We start from the raw sequence: 17,724 nt of genomic DNA, 5'->3' as shown, positions 1-17,724 counted from the left end.
TGCTACTGCTATCCCTGTTACTCCTACTACCGAGCACACTTTTAGGAGTTCTCCTGTTACTTCTGCTACTGAGTTGACTCCACTTGCAGGTGGCATGGTGAAATTCGGTAGTCGTAGTGGTGTTATTCCTGATAGTTTGAGGATGATTCTTGATGTACGTATGTTGAATCATTCCATTTTTTATGTTTGATTCATGCAGTACGTATTTTGATGCATTTCTATATGCTTAATATTTTTTGTCATGAATATGTGTTTGATTTGATGCTCTTGAAATGTATTTGCAGATGGACACTGATGAAGACAAGTTGAAGGATAAACTGAGGCGGGGTGGTCTTGGGCGGCGTGCTGATATGATGAGGCCATTGAAAAACAGGAAGGTTTTTTAGCTATACAAGCACTAGTGGGGTAACAAGAATGATTTTATTTGGAGAGATCATAGAGGCACTGTTGAGCTTACTTGGGATTTTGTCCAGACCTTAAAGCCGGAATGTGATTTAGACAGCAATGTCGTGGATGCCTATATAGAGTTGTTGAAGGTTAGGGAGTCCATCTCGGGTCTGGAGCCCACGGCTAAGAAGTTCTTCTTTAACTTCACCTTTTTCGTGCAACTGTTGTTAAAAGATTATTGCAAGAACTTGAAGGTAAAACAAAAAGTACTTTTTAGTTCATGCGTTACTAAGTTAATGATAATTGATAACTCTTTGGTTTTGTAGTTCATTTTATCTTTTATAATTATTTCAATGTTGCAGGCCCATCCCGAAGCTGAACTCTCAGATGTGCAGTTGGTCGTTCTGCATAGTTTATATGATTCATATGCAGTCCAGCGCATTGGGCCACCATTATTGGATTGTGACTTTGCTTTCTACCCTTGCTACAACGATGCTCACTGGTTTTTGTTCATTCTGGACATTAAACAACAGAAGCTCCTTTTAATTGATCCTCTAGCTGAATGGGGGGATAGTCTTAAGAGTATTTACTCTCGATATATATATGCCATGGTATTCTATGTTCTTCGTAATTACTTTACTAGTCAATTTACATACACTTGTCATTGTTGGTTACTAATTATATGAAACCAAACCTTTCTAGGAGTGCATAGTGCCAGCTATGTTGCATTACTTGGATCCTTCCAGATTTGATGGACATAAGATGAAGGTTCATTTCGTACAGGAACGACCGATGCAGCCCAATACCCATGATTGTGGCGTGTACGTGTGCAAGTACATGGATACTATACTTAATGGCATATCGTTGAGAGATGCTGTTTGGGAGCCTGTATTGGGTATTTGGACATTCCGGTATTGCATAGCTTGGGAGCTTTCAAAAGGGCTCGTTAGACGGATAAGTGACTATGGGATCCAACAGAGGAACAGGGGACTATAGTTTATATTTTGGATTTGTTTCGGTGTTTTCTTTGTTATTGATTATGATTGTGTTTATTGGATTGATGTTGCGTTTAGATTTGATGTTGATTTGTTGAGTTTAATTTAGATCATGATTGTGGTTGCTTTGATTGGTTGTTGGTTGGTTGATTTAGATTTAGTTGAAACAGGTTGGTAAGTTATAAAAATAAACGGAATCATGTCATTTTTTTCTTGAACTATGTAAATCACCCGCAATGTTGATGTTAGCAGTATAAAGGTCTGTGACCAGTTTTCTGCAGAAAATTGGCAAGCACTAGTTTGCTTGTCAGTTTTCTGCAGAAAACTGGTCACAGATCTCAGAATTGAATCATTGCGGGAGATATCATATTTTACACATTTTACAGTTTAATCACCCCGCAATGAATCATTGCTGCAGTGACCATACCCAACAATGAGGCATTGCACTAGGTCCTGTTGACTGTTTTAAGGTCTAGTTGACTTTGTTTATTAAATCAATTTTTTCAAATTTTACCACTAATACTGCATTTTTTAATTATTTTAAGAGTTTTGGTGTTGAAAAATATTTAAAAAATATTAATATTACTAAAAACCAAGTTTTGTAAACAAAAAGAGACAGTGAGTTTTGGGTGAAACAGAGCTCCCAGCAATGACTCATTGCTGCAGTAAGTACCTCCAGCAATGTCTCATTGCTAGGTCCTCTGTCACTAGTTCGCATTGACTATTTTAATGTCTAGTTGACTTTGATTATTAAATCACTTTTTTCAAATTTTTACATTAATACTGCATATTTTAATTATTTTAAGAGTTTTGGTGTTGAAAAATATTTTAAAAATATTAATATTACTAAACTCACTTTTGTTAACAAAAAGAGGCAGTGAGTTTTGGGTGGAGCAGAGTACCCCGCAATGAGTCATTGTTGCAGTGGGTCTCATTATTGGGCGCTCTGTCACTATTCTCTTACAATATTTTAAGTTGGATAATAAGAGTTTTGGTGTTGAAAATTATTTAAACAATATTAATATTACTAAACTTAGTTTTGTTAAAAAATAACATTAATATGCAACATTATGTGTAAATTTAAATAAAGTTAATATTATGTAATTTAAATAGAAAAGTTAAAAGAACTAATGTACTACTTGTCAACAATTGTTAGTCCCTTAACAATATAGCAAGAATTACAGAAGGGGGGTTGAATGGAATTCTTGAACCTTTTTCTTGAAATAAAAATGTTCAACTCGATTATAGATATATTTGTTTTGATTAGCACAATGCGGAATGTAAACTTAATTGAATCAAAACATAAGTAATTAAAAACAAGAGTCTTTAAAAAAATTCTGGTAGATTTAAACAATTCCACCAGAGATATATATAATATATCGAGAGGACTCTGTGTGCAGAAATGCTCACAGCTGCTTACAAATGGAACTACTGAGAATACAGGAAATGCTAATGATTCTGCTTACAAAGATTTCTCTGTTTTTGTGTTTCTCAACTATCTCAGTTATTTTTCTATTTGCTACTCTCTTGGTTTATATAATACCAAGATTACAAAGTCAAAAAGACTGAACAAATATAAAATCTAACAGTCTTAAGCTTTGCTGCTTTGCATCCTCTATTACCCAGTTAATGGGCTTCCACAGTGTGTTTGTATACATCTCGACGGCTGTGTGTCAGCTTTCACTGTTCAACTGTTGTTTGAATTCTTCATATGATCATCCGTCAACTTTTAGAACATCCATTGATGATTTAATTGATCATCCATCGACTGCTATATTAAACATCTGTTGATAGTCATTTGATCATCCGTCAATGCTTTGTTAATCATCCGTCGGTAGCTATTTTGGCACTTGACTCTATATCACTTATACAGAATTACAAGACATCATTTATGTACAATTAATCAACCTATTCTGCATATCTGGTTAAAGTCAACAAGACTTATATGCTACTACAGATTCTACACAAAGGTGCATACATAACTGTGCTACAAACTTATTATTACATAAGCTACTCACTCGATAGATAATAAGTTAATCATCCGTCAGGACTATAATAAGTTATCCGTCGGGACTATAATTCTTATCCGTCGAGTGCTACATAATTTCACTAAGTAAAATCTACTTAGATATTTTGTTTATGAAATCATCAAGTACACAACATATGCACAACAACAATTTTTAGGTTAAAACCTAAAAATTTCTTGATCATGCTCCTTCTTAGGGGACAGTTTCTTGCATCATGTTCTCCTCCGATCTCCCCACAATAATTGCACTTGCGAGGCTTGATCTTGATCTTTGAAGTTGCCGTCTCAATTCCGCTTTTAAATCTTTTTATTTTTTTCCTTCCTTTAGTTTTCGATGTTGGAGGATCGAATATTGGATCATGTTGGTAGTCCTCTTGAGTTTTCGCCTCATGGGTTCTTTCTCTACGCTCTTCATCCGCAAAAGCATCTTTCAAGTATTTCTTCTCTCTATCAATTACACCCATTAAGTATTTATACCGTGAAACAGAACAACTACCGGAAGCAGCTAAATCTCGAAAAGATTTGCACAATACACCATACCTTAATGGTTGTGACGCACCATCATTACCAATAGCGGGAGGAGCATATGGAAGAGGCCCCATAATTTTGTTGTCGTTCATTGTCCACCTACCCATGATGAGACTTTCCGGTATCTTGATTTTTTGTTTTTTTGTCAAGATAACGGATTATGTGTTTGCAAATCATCCCGGAATGTTCAAACTTCTTACACGAGCATTCAATTTTTTCGTACATGAAAACCGTCACTCGATATTTTCTTCTGCAATTCTCCGGCAGGGTAGCCTTCTCAACCAAATACAGTTTCGACATATAAGTTCCATTGTTTTTGACACTGTTCACGATGTAACATGTACTTTTCATAAGCTCCTTTTGAAAATGTTTGAACATTTCTTTCGTGTAGATTTCGGATGCATGCATTTCCAAGGATGAGTGCAAAACTAATCTCCTTTCCGATTGTTCGCTGTCATAATCGGTTTTAACCTCCTTCAGATATTGTGTCTCCAAAGCCTTTTGGGATTTCTCAATGAATTCCTTCAAACCGGTAGATGATTGCACATATTCATCAAAAAAAGAATTTGTAGACTCGCTTCTTGAAGTTGTAGTCATACCGGCGGAAAACTGTTGCTTCGTGTAAGCACCAATCCATTGAGTTCTAATAGCATACATGTCATTTAACCAAGCATGATCCTCAAGATCGTACTTCTCGACTAATTGCTCCCATCTACCTTCAAATTCTGTAGGTGTCAACGACTTGTACACACATGCATTAAACTCTGTCTTGAACTCCGGATAATTTGTGTACAAATAAGACAACTTCTCGAGAAACTTACTACTTATATGCCATGTACAATATGTATGCTTTGTTTGCGGCATAGGCATGACCTCGGCAATGGCATTTCCCAATGCAATGTCTTGATCAGTAATAATTGTTCGAGGCGGTTTATTGTCGACGGCTTCCAACCAAGTCCTCAAAACCCACTTAGACGATGCCTCAGTCTCATCCCTTACAAGTGCAAATCCAAAGAGTATATTTTGATAATGGTGGTTTACGCCCGTAATAAGTATGAAAGGCATAAAATACCTATTTGTCCGGTAAGTAGAATCGAACGTAACCACATCACCAAAATTCTTGTACGTGTTCATGGACCGAGGATCAACCCACACCAAACCCCGTACACGATTCTCATTATCTACATCCACCCGATAAAAGAAATTACCAAAACTATTTTCTTGTAGTTCTCGTAGCAAAAGTAATCCACACTCCGCATCACCCGAATCAAACACTCGGTGCCGAATATCACGTATGACATTACGTACGTCTTGATTAGAAAAACCAAGATTTTCAACACCCCCCTTTGTCTCGCTAAGAAACTTCATTACTTTGTTCGTCTCAATTCCCGATTCGTTAAACAACTCAATCAATGATCGCGTCATAGGATCTATGTTGAGTGATCTTTGAAAAAATTGAACTTTTTTCGGCGACACCAATTTATGATTGTGTTCTAAATCCACCGAACTAATTTGCCATTTGTCCATCTTCACTTTGTGAACGACACACATTCGAGCACCATAATTCGTTCGTGGAATTACCTCTCTAACTCGTTTTCCTTTACCAAAATCCAACGACGGCGCTCCTACCCTTCCACCCTTTCGACAAATAAACAAACGGTATGATGGTTCATTTGTGTTTGTTCGCTTATGAGTATTCCTAATTATTATCTCGAATCCCTATTTTTGACCATAATTCCTATAAAATGCTTCCGCATCATCCAATGTATCGAAACTCTTACCGACATAAGGCACACCATCGTGACTATTCTTAAATCCATGATTCTTTTTCTCAACATTTTTCTCATCTTTTACGTCATCAACATTTTCACCGTCAAAATTATCACCCCCAACGTTATCATCAACATTATGACCGCCAACATTATCACCACCAACATTATCAAAATGAACATTATCACCACCAACATTATCAATATTATGACCACTAACATTATCAACATCAATATTATCACCACCAACATTATTCATATTATCATCACTATCAAGATTTACAATATCTTCATCAACAAATAACTTACGACGAGCTACGGGGTTTCGTCTAACGGGGGTATAATAATCGTAATTATCATTTTCACTAGAAGAGGAACTACAAGCTTTAAATAAAAAAGAAGCCATCAACAATCGAAAACTAACCTTTTGAGATCACCTTTGATGAATCAATAACCAAAAAATTTGAAATTGTTGAAAGTAAATTATAAATTGTAAAATGAGTAATAAGAAAGTAAATGTTGAATCAAACAAACTGTCTACAGCAATGAAACATTGCTGGAGTGACCCATTAAATATAATCACCAACCAGCTTTTGGAGCCATAATGGCAGAGTTCCTCCCGCAATCACGCATTGCGGACTCCAGCAATGAGTCAATGCGGGAGTACTCTAATTAAAAATAAATTTGTAATATTTTTAAAAATGAAAAAGTTATTTTTAAATATTTTTTCAAATAGTATTTCTGAATTTTTATTATTACAAAATTTTGTGAGTTTTATGTTTTTAAAAATTATCATATGAGTTATTTTAGTTAAAAAAATAATATTATCAATTTTAATAATAAATTTATATTATTAATTTTATACTTTGTAATGAATTCAAACTTAATTTTTGTGCAAATATTAAATCAATATCAATTTTTGTGCCAATATTAAAAAAAATGACTAGTCAAATGTTGGGGGGTTTGACCGACCCACCGCGTTGACTCATTATAAATATTTTTTCGAAATTAAATTTTTTTAATTTTGATTTAATTTTTTAAACTAAAATATTTAAATTAAATATTAAATTTAAATCTTTTTTGAGTGAAAAAGTTATTTTTAATTATTTTTTTGAATAGTATTTTTGAATTTTTATTATTACGAAATTTTGGGAGTTTTAGGTTTTTAAAAATTATCATATAAGTTATTTTAGTTAAAAAATCAAATTATCAATTTTAAGAATAAAATTTATATTATTAATTTTATACTTTTTTTTGTGAATTCAAACTTATTTTTTGTGCAAATATTAAATCAATATCAATTTTTGTGTCACTATTAATAAAAATTGACTGGTCAAATGTTTGACCGACCCACCGCATTGGCTCATTACTGCAGTAAGGCTTGCCACTTTGAAGTAATGCTGCAGTTATTTTTAATTATTTTTTAGAATGGTATTTTTGAATTTTTATTATTATGAAATTTTGGGAGTTTAATGTTTTTAAAAATTATCATATGAGTTATTTTAGTTAAAAAATCAAATTATCAATTTTAATAATAAAATTTATATTATTAATTTTATACTTTTTTGTGAATTCATACTTAATTTTTGTGCAAATATTAAATCAATATCAATTTTTGTGTCAATATTAATAAAAATTGACTGGTCAAATGTTTGACCGACCCACCGCATTGGCTCATTGCTGCAGTAAGACTTGCCGCTTTGAAGCAATGCTGCAGTTATTTTTAATTATTTTTTAGAATAGTATTTTTGAATTTTTATTATTGCGAAATTTTGGGAGTTTTATGTTTTTAAAAATTATCATATGAGTTATTTTAGTTAAAAAATCAAATTATCAATTTTAATAATAAAATTTATATTATTAATTTTATACTTTTTTGTGAATTCATACTTAATTTTTGCGCAAATATTAAATCAATATCAATTTTTGTGCCAATATTAATAAAAATTGACAGGTCAAATGTTTGACCGACCCACCGCATTGGCTCATTGCTGCAGTAAGGCTTGCCGCTTTGAAGCAATGCTGCAATTGTACCTGCCGCATTGTGTCATTGCGGCAGACTAGTCAACAGTCCCACCCCTCAGCTTCCGCAATATTTTTTTCTGTGCCTAAATTTAATTTTTGGATTTTAAAATTAAGATTTTCAGCCTATAAATAGCTCTTGTAATCTCATTTCTTTTCAACATTCTCTTCTCTATTTTCATTCTACATTTTCTCTTCAACATTCTCTTCTCTATTTTCTGTAAAATGGTTTTCTACTATGATTGGGACAATAACAAGGTAATTATCGATGGACTGGCTTACGACGGGCCCGAAAGAGAAGAAGACATGACAATAGCTCTCCGTCGTATTCAAATGGCGCTTGAGCGCAAGAAAAAAAGGAAAATGAGGCGAAGGCGGAAAAGTTGAAGAGAAAGAAGGATGACGATAAGGGTAATAAAAGCGATCCTTCCAACACCGTTAAATCTTGATCATTCTCGTCGGAATAAAATATTTAAGTTATTATGTATTTTGTTTAAGAAAATATTTGAATGTACTCCATTTATATTTAAATTAAATAAATTATTTAATGTTTTATCTTTCTTGTACTTGTCGAATTTAATTTATCAATTTTTAATTTATAGTAAACAAATATAATTCAAAAAATTGAAAATGTGAAAAACTAAAAAAATGAAATTTTATCGAATTTTCTTTACCTATAAAAAAATATAAAACAACTTAGCCCCTGAAATGTTAAAAATTTCTTGGTAACAAACCATATAAAAATAACTCGGCCACCTGTCGCATTGTGTCATTGAGGTAGTAGCAATGACAAAATGCGGCAGGTGGCTCCTCAACCACCTGCCGACGTGTTTTAAATATGTTGTGGTTGTTGTGAACACCTCCCGCATTGACACATTGTGGGGGGCGGGGTTTATACCATTTTACTCTTATTTTTTTAAAATTGTAAAATTGTATAGATTTTTTTTAATTCAATATAACTTCATTATACAGTACAAATGTGTTATTATACATAATTTTGAAATATTTAAAATTTAAACTAAAATAGTTTGATTATAATTCACTCAAAAAAGTTTAAGACAAATAAGTATGATTGTTTATTGATCGGAAGGAAGACGACACTTTTCGATCAATAAACAATCATAGCAATACTACATTCATACATTTCAGTTATCTTCTGCGGTTTTTTATGTTTTTCATTAAAACTAATATTTTAATTATTTTTCCGATTATATATATAATTTAATTTTAAATTCTTAACTCATTATACAATTGATAATATGAATGGGAAGTAGTAATAAAATTAGTAAATATAGAACAAGTGGTTGTTAAAATTAATTATATACTTTTTAACTCCGTTATTATCGAAAACAAATTAATTCATTAAAATATGATTTTTTGTTATTTAAGAAATTAAATTACTGCTTCATTGTTTCATTGCGGGTTTGCAATGAAACAATGCGGCAGTACTGTTGCAATGAAACAATGCGGAAGTACCTGCAGCATTGTTTCATTGCGTTTGGTGCAATGAAACATTGCTGGTTGTACTGCCGCAATGCCTTAATGCGGAAGGTGGTTACTACAACCACCCAGGGTTGTGGACCAAAACGCATACATATATATATATATACTAGCATAATAACACGTGGTTTTTTTTGTACATCATACAATTATATTAGTAAAATTCGTGATCGTTTTCTTATTGATAAATATTGTGTAACGTGTAAAACATATCAAATACAAATTGAGTATCTATCAATCTGTATGATTTTTATGTAAAACATTAATAACGTTCATAACGTTTTTAATATATCTCATTAATCATAATACATATTTTCTTATTTGTGTCGTGTAATTTGTATTTACTAAATAAATAGAAGCAGGGTAGTACGTGTAAAAGGAAAATATTGAAGTTAATCCATCAAATATTGTCAATATGTTTATAAAAAGAAAATAAAAAATAGCATATATGTATATTGCAGAGTCGGGTAAATTTTTTGAGTTTCGGTCAAATAAATCCGGAGTAATGAGATATTTTATTACTAAATCATTACTAATTAACACTTACCTTACTTAATTTAAAAAGATTAGTAATTCATTAATTAAAGTAGTCAAGACCTGCAATCTTAATATACAACAAAGTAGAAATTACACTCAATTAATATCAGTTTATTTTTTAAGAAAAATGTTATTTTTTAATTCAACGTTTATGTTAGTTTAATATCATTGCTAATGTCTTAATTCATTAACTAAAGTTGATCTCGACCGTGTACTTAGCTTTTAATCATCTCTATTATACAAAGTTAATTTTATAAGATCTCAGATAATTGAAAATTCATAAATTAAAATTGACATAATCTATTTAGTTTTTAACACACTGAAAAAAACTTAAATTTAATTGATCATTCTTATTTTCAGAACATAAAAGACTTTTGTTATATATCAATAACTCTGAAATACACCATTAAAATTGAATTTTTTAATATTGGTAAAGATAAAGTCACATGTGTGTGTATGTATGTAAATTATTATTTAATATATTTTCGAGTAAATTATGCTGGTCTCGTTTATTTATATCTTGGTCATGTATATATCTAATTGTTATTCAGTAAATTATTCAAATGACATGTATTTATGATTATTTAAAAATTATAATTATCTAATAAATAAATTACAATTATATATATATATATCATAGTCGTAGTAGCACTGACAATCAAATAATATCTATTTTTACTCAATAGAGCATCTGTCATGGATGTGACATAAAAATAATTCATATATCGTGAAGACTAACTGCTAATATTCAGAAGTTTTTTTCAAAAATGTGAAGAAAAAATATGTACTAATATCATCATTCAAATCATTTTGAAGTTTCTTTCATTTATGATTCTAAAATTTCTTTTTATAGTAACTTGATAATATTGTATATTATTTTTCTAAAATTAAATATTTTCAATTTGATATTTTTTTAAATATTAGTTAAACTTGTTAATCCTTTCAAAATATCGATTAATATTAATTTTTTTACTTATAGAGTATAACATAGATTAAATTAAATACTACAATACATTATAGTTTTAACCTTTTTTCAAATAATTCAAAATAGCTGTACAATATTTTCCAACACTAAATATATTTTTTTTGTAAATTTATTATTGCTAATTTTAAATATATTTTTTTTCAAAATATTGAATTCTATAATTTTCCAAGTTTCATATATATAAGTTAAGTTCTATTGAGTCCTTATTTTTAGTTGAGTACGGGAGTCCATATATGTACTGCAACTAAAATAATATAATTTTTTTTGTAAAAAGTATTATAATGTGAATCATGTTCTACAAATATCATTATTTTAATAAATATCTAGCAAATCGCATACATTTGACAAGTTGAACATTGTTGAACATATGATTTTATAGAACCTGATCAGTTTGAAAAATATACGTATTCGCCTTGTAAAACACGTAAATATTTAACTTGCTGAACATTAATGATATAACACCATAACACACGTTTATATCATGTATTTTATTATTTTAATTTTTAAATTATTAGAAACATAAAATCTGAACCATTAGATTGGATTGTAGTATAAAATTAGGATTTTGAACTGCAGAACTCCACAAAAAATAGGGACTTTATGTATATGATTACTTATAATAACCATATCAAATTGAATAATATAAAAATTAGGATTTGTCTCACAAATATTTGAATATAAATATATTCTTAATTATATAATTCAATAAATAAACTATTTTTTAATGAAGAAGCATTAAATGTCTTACCATTTTTCAAACAACATGTTAATGAAAATTATTAATTTTAGTTTGTAGTTGTAGTTTAATTTTTTTATAAATCGATTTAGTATATTTTCGTAGTTTAAACGGAGTTTGTGACATCTTATGTCAAATTTTGAATATATTTAAATATTGGGTCAAGTTCCAGATATAATAATGTAAAACCAGTCAGTTAGTAATTTTGATACATAATATCAATTGACTTGATCGTATAAAGACCTCAAAAATATTAATTTTTATTAATATAAGATATTATAAAATTTATCCTTATTGGTAAGAAAATTCTCATCGGGCTCGTAATTTAAATTTATTAAACCTAGATAATGTATTTTCGGCAAATTTCGAGTATTTTTTCAAAATGAGTAAAATTGTGATTATGAAGCTAGTAATTTTGCTACAAATTATCAATTGACTTGATTTTATAAATAACTCAAAGATATTAATTTTTACCAACATAAGATATCACAAAAACTTTTCTTTGTTGGTAAAATTTTCTAGTCGAACTCGTAATTTAAATTAAACCTAGGTAGTGACGTGGTATTTACGGGCATGTCATTTAGTCAAATTTCGAGTATTTTTTGAAAAATGGGTCAAGTTCTAATTTTGAATTTGAAATAAATCGAAATCCGCTAATTATAACTTATCTAAATATGTAGTACACATATATATTTTTTATATAAGTGTATCTCTTTTAAATATATAAAAAAATTAATTATAGGTACAATTTATTTTTTATTAAAAAATATATATTAAAAATTTATGAGACGTACTTTTCAAATAAAAATTGTTTAATAAATCAGAGAATGATCCGTTTATGTTCTATGCTTAACTTTATATCTCAAATTTAGTTGTTCAGAACTAATTCTACACATATTTTAGTAATCATGTTTAAAGTTAAATATTCTACATATATTTTTTATATAAATTTAAAGTACAGGGTAAATTAGTCATTTTAATAAGATTTTTTAATCTTATGAATATTATCATCATGTTCTCTTATTATATATAGAAGATATATATACATATATATATAGTACTATTCTACAAGAATTATCCTTATAATGAAAACTAAAAATTAAAATAAAAATATCTAAATCACGTCGAAATATAGCACATATGGTATGCAAATCGATCGTTGGAGAAAAATACCGTAAAGTCGGATTTTAAAAAAAATTATCGTTTGACGTGAAAAATCAAATTAAGAACGGAGGGGAAAAGATTTAAAGTAAAAGGGTAAACTAGTCATTTTAATGAGACTTTATAATCTCATGAATATTATCATCATGTATATAGAAGATATATATATATATATATATATATATATATATATATATATATAGTGCTATTTCAATATAATTATCCTTATAATGAAAAGTAAAAATTAAAATAAAAAAGTTAAGATTCTGTGTGGGAGGGTGTAGTTTAATTCTGTGTAGTAAGAGGGTCATTAGATTAGATTGATTTAAGGGTGTAGATTAGTTTATAGTTTTAATTTTAAATTTTATTATCATTTGAACAATATCTATATATATACCTGAAATAAAACAAATCAAATCAAACATATCCAATATATCCCGCTTAACACATGATTTATGGAAGGTAAAATGTACACAGTCTTCCACTCATTCCGAAGAAAGAAGATTCTATTTCTCGAAAGCATTAATCTACAGGTTTATTGTGCGGCTGCTCGAGTATAACACAGAGATATTGTCTGGGTTTAATGCAGTGCACATATGTAATTTTAACTCTGTCTGAGTCTGATTCCTGTAGCAATTTTATAAAAAATAATTATATTGTGATAAGTTAAAGGGCTATCCTAGTTTTTCTTATGCCTTTAAATTTTCGTTGTAGACAGTAGATTTTTTTAGGGTTCATCATCACCCAACTCATTTAAGTGCTTGAGCAATTTCTCTTCTTTATCGATCATCCCGAGGTTGTGAATAAATGAACTCTAACGATTGTTACTTTCAGTTTTTATTTTATAAGAAAATTTTAATTTTAAAAAACCACAATACTCTATTTCAAATTATATTATATTGTGAAAATTTTTAAGTTTTCTCATATTCAAATAAGTAGTACTAGTTTAGTTTAGTTTAGTGCACAAGTCTTCTGTACTGGGTCATTCATTTAAAAATGAAAATGTTTCGGAGCGAGGTTTCATCATATATTTGTTGAATGTTTGTCAAACACCTCATTTCTGTCATTCTTGGTGCCGAATTTCAATTTCTGGCTCAAAATTTTCTCCGGCATACATATGTATATAGAGGCATTTGTTTAAATAGAAATATAACTTAAAATGAAAATTAGAAATTAGTCTAAACCCTTTGATAGCCTATATTAATACAGGCCCAATAACAGAGGCCTAGGGTCCAATAAGAAGAGCCCAAGAAGTACTCAGCTTTAACCTTGAAGAGCCCAGGACCCGTGGCAACATCACCACCGTCCAGGTAACCCGGATCCAGAACATTCCTACGGTCCGGATTCGATAGTACTCTAGCACATCCCAGGCGTCGACATGCCCTACAGTCCAAAAGACACACCTACGGTCCAGATTAAAAGATACAAACCCCTAAACCCTAGTAGGAGGCCTATAAAAGGCAGGACAAAAGGAAGGTTACAGGTTACAATCTCTCTCACATATACTTACAGATACACACACGTACACACCATAAAACACATGTATAATTCCCGTTTTGCCCCTCTACTCCTTCAAAACCCTTTCTCATTCTCACACCAGAGGTGCCGCGGGGACGCCACCCCCCTCCGGTTCTGTTTTGTAGGTTCCCACCCTACAGTTACACCGCACGCCGCCGCCATTTCTGCCAAAACGGAGGTTGAGTCCGGGCCAAGCAAGGAGAGTACCCCGGGGCAAATTGGGATTATCATTGGCGCTAGAAGGAGTGGTCAAACCTCCGACCTGTGGTGTTCATATCCGCAACTCCCACCACACCCAGCGACTCAGAATACCACTTCTCAGTAAGAACGCCACTCCCAATCTCTCAGATTTGCTTTTTACGAGTTATATTATTATAAATTTTTGGTATTGTTAAATAACCATGACTACAAGAAAGAGCAAAGCGGCTGTTTCTACTTCTTTCCTTCCACCTCCGCCCCAACCCAGGGACGGGGATATGGAAGATGTGGATGAAGGGCCCCCCATAACCCAAACTCCCTCTCAAAAGCTCCCACCAGGAGACCAGAGACTAGTCATCGAGAGAGCTGCCCACAAGCATACTGGAACTTCCGCCAACCCCTAGTGAAACATGACCCCAGATCAGATACAAGCTGCGATGGACCTGTGGAAGGAAAAGCATAATGCCGGACCTGAGACCCGCCCGGGGGATCAGCGTGAACGGTCCGGAGAATCCCGGGGTTCCGTCTTTGATCGGATTGCAAAGAATTTGAAGAAACCATCAGAGGATGCCAGGGACGAAATAAAGAGAGCTACCCTCCGAGAGAGAATCCAGAAAGAATACAAAGCCAAAGCCCAAGAAGCTATCGAAAAGCGAATCCGGGAGGAAGAGGCAAAGCTAAAAATAAAGGCACACCGAATTCATGTTTCTTCCAATTCGGAGCCCGAAAAGGATTCTAAGCAAGAACAAATGGCACGGGCCCTTCGGGATCTCAAAAGAAAAGTAGAAGGCGATATGGAAGTGGGTGTGGTAGCCACCCCGTTCACCAAAAAGTTGGAATCTACCCCCAGAGAATCAGGGCTCAAATACTTCAATTTTGACTCTTTTGATGGATTAGCCGACCCCGAGGAGCATCTGAACTATTTTGAGCAAATCTCCAATATTTATGATTATATTGACCTAACCAGGTGCCGCTTCTTCGCATCAACACTAAAGGGGGGAGCTCAGAAATGGTTCAGCCGCATTCCGTCCCGGAGTGTGGACTCCTGGAAAGACTTCTGCGAGATATTTTTGAAAAGGTTCAGAGCAAACCGGATGAACGAGCTGTAAATGTGTCATTTGGAGACAATCCAGCAGAGAAGCAAGGAGTCCCTCCCTGAATTAATCAAGAGATTCCAGGAAGCAGTCAATCAACTCTCCAACTTAGAAAAAAAGGAAGCGGTAAACATCTTTCATAGAAACTTGCACCCAATATCCTGCGAAGGATACGTGAAAGATTTGATTCACAGAGAACCCCAGAGCCTGGCGTCTGCTTACGCCCTGGCATCGAAGTTCATAAAGGAAAATGATTTTCTCAAGTCAATGAAAATGAATCGGAGAATACATGATGACGACGAGTCACCGGAGCGTCGTTCGTCATCCCGAAAAGACAAAAGATACAAACTGGACAGACAGGCCAACTACATTCAACAATCCCGGGGAACCCCACCCCGGGAAAGTTATGCTGAACCAAGAAAAAATGAAAGGAAACATAAGGCCAAAAGGGAACCCAAGCCAGAACCCGAATGGACACCACTCAACCGTCCCCGGGCAGACATTTTGCGAGAAGTTAAGGGTAAGCCGTTTTATTATCCACCGAAACCCTTATTAGCGCCTCCCGAGAACAGGGCTCGGGATAAGCAGCGTGGCTATCATGAGGATCATGGCCAAACCACAGAAAATTGTTTCTCTCTCAAGATGTTCATAGAAGACCAGATCAAGAAGGGAAACATGAACCAGTATCTTCAAAGGAGGTTAAATGACAAAGATAGGGCCCCGGGAAGCGGCAAAAATGTGGTGAATGTTGTCTTTGGAGGCACAGCTTCTCCGCCCCGGAGCCCAGACCAGGAGAAAGATGTGATGATGATCCAGCCTCTGGAAGATAAGCCAATCTGCTCCTCTTACTCTGATTATAAGGGACTCGATCCGGAGCATAATTTGGCATTGGTGGTAACCCTGGATGTCGCAAATAACGAGGTAAAAAGAATTTTAGTTAATAACGGTTCCTCTGCTAATATTGTATTCGAGCACACACTTAACAGGGTGGAGCTCGGGCACCTCCGAATGGACCCCTGTCTGGAAGATCCTTTGTATGGATTTGGAAATATAATGATTCCGATCCGGGGTATCATTTATCTACCTATTATCTTTGGAACTGCACCCCAGCAGGTCTCTCATATGATGAAGTTTTACGTAATAAGCGCAACCTCATCATATAATATGATCCTTGGAAGGCCCACCATAACCAAGCTCAGGGCAATCCCCTCAACTATTTACTTAAAGCTCAAATTCCCCACCCCAGGAGGCGTCGGAGAATTGAAAGGAGACAGGGAGATGGCAGGGAAATGCTACGGTCAAGCCTTAATCATGGCAGAAACGGAACCGGAGAACAGGAAAAAGATAATATCCCTACCCAAGGGGCAAAGCAGAAAGAAGCATCGAGAATATCTCAGTAAAAGGGCCCGAATGGACGTGAATATGATTGAAGACTCCGGGTACTTCGTAACCAACACGGACGTCCGGATTCAGAAATTCGTGGAAAGCAAAGAGAAGACGAAGGTCGAACCTGCCCAACAGACAGTTGAAGTAGAGTTGGAACCCGGGAACCCCACCCGGAAAATCAAAGTTGGTAGAGGCCTGGAAACCACCTTCCGAAGACAGCTTATTGATTTATTAAAAGAATACGCTGATGTATTCACCTGGGCCCCGGAAGACATGTCGGGGATTGATGAATCTGTGGCAATGCACAGCCTGGATGTAGACCCAAAATAAAGACCAATCAAGCAAAAAAGAAGAAACTTTGCCCCAGAAAGGCAGCACGCAATCGATCAAGAGGTTGAAATATTGTTGAAGGCAGATATCATCTGTGAAATTAAGTATCCGGATTGGCTAGCAAATGTGGTACTAGTCAAAAAGCCCAACGGAAAGTGGCGAATGTGCGTTGATTACACCAGTCTCAATTCGGCGTGTCCTAAAGACTCCTATCTCTTACCCAACATTGACTAGTTGATAGACACAACTTCGGGCCATGTTATGCTAAGCTTCATGGATGCTTTCTCAGGGTACAACCAAGTCAAAATGAAGACGGCAGATATCGTGAAGACGGCGTTCATTACACACCGGGCTGTCTACTCTTTTGTTATGATGCCGTTCGGATTAATCAATGTCGGGGCAACATACCAGAAAATGATGAATACCATCTTCAAAAGTCAACTAGGCAGGAACATGGAATCTTATGTCGATGATATGATCTTTAAGTAAGTTACAATCCCGGATCACGTCAAGGACCTCAAGGAATGCTTTTACAATTTGAGGAAGTATAAC

The 17,724-nt window shown here is 33.4% G+C and overlaps 1 protein-coding gene and 1 long non-coding RNA gene across 2 annotated transcripts; one reads left to right on the top strand and one right to left on the bottom strand.

Moving 5' to 3' along the window:
- Positions 1 to 31: 31 nt before the first annotated feature.
- On the top strand, positions 32 to 983 carry LOC141677141 (uncharacterized). The gene is made up of 3 exons (XR_012557343.1): positions 32 to 154; positions 285 to 641; positions 750 to 983. It is a non-coding gene; the product is annotated as an uncharacterized LOC141677141 (long non-coding RNA).
- A 3,052-nt stretch (positions 984 to 4,035) lies between these two features.
- On the bottom strand, positions 4,036 to 5,463 carry LOC141679935 (protein FAR1-RELATED SEQUENCE 5-like). Its single transcript, XM_074486293.1, has one exon. The coding sequence runs from the start codon at positions 5,461 to 5,463 to the stop codon at positions 4,036 to 4,038; it is 1,428 nt and encodes a 475-aa protein (XP_074342394.1).
- Positions 5,464 to 17,724: the final 12,261 nt, after the last annotated feature.

Source organism: Apium graveolens, chromosome 8, assembly GCF_009905375.1.
Source record: "Apium graveolens cultivar Ventura chromosome 8, ASM990537v1, whole genome shotgun sequence".
Lineage (NCBI taxonomy): Eukaryota > Viridiplantae > Streptophyta > Magnoliopsida > Apiales > Apiaceae > Apium > Apium graveolens.
Note: the sequence above shows the minus strand (reverse complement) of the source record. Positions and strands in the feature narration are given on the sequence as shown.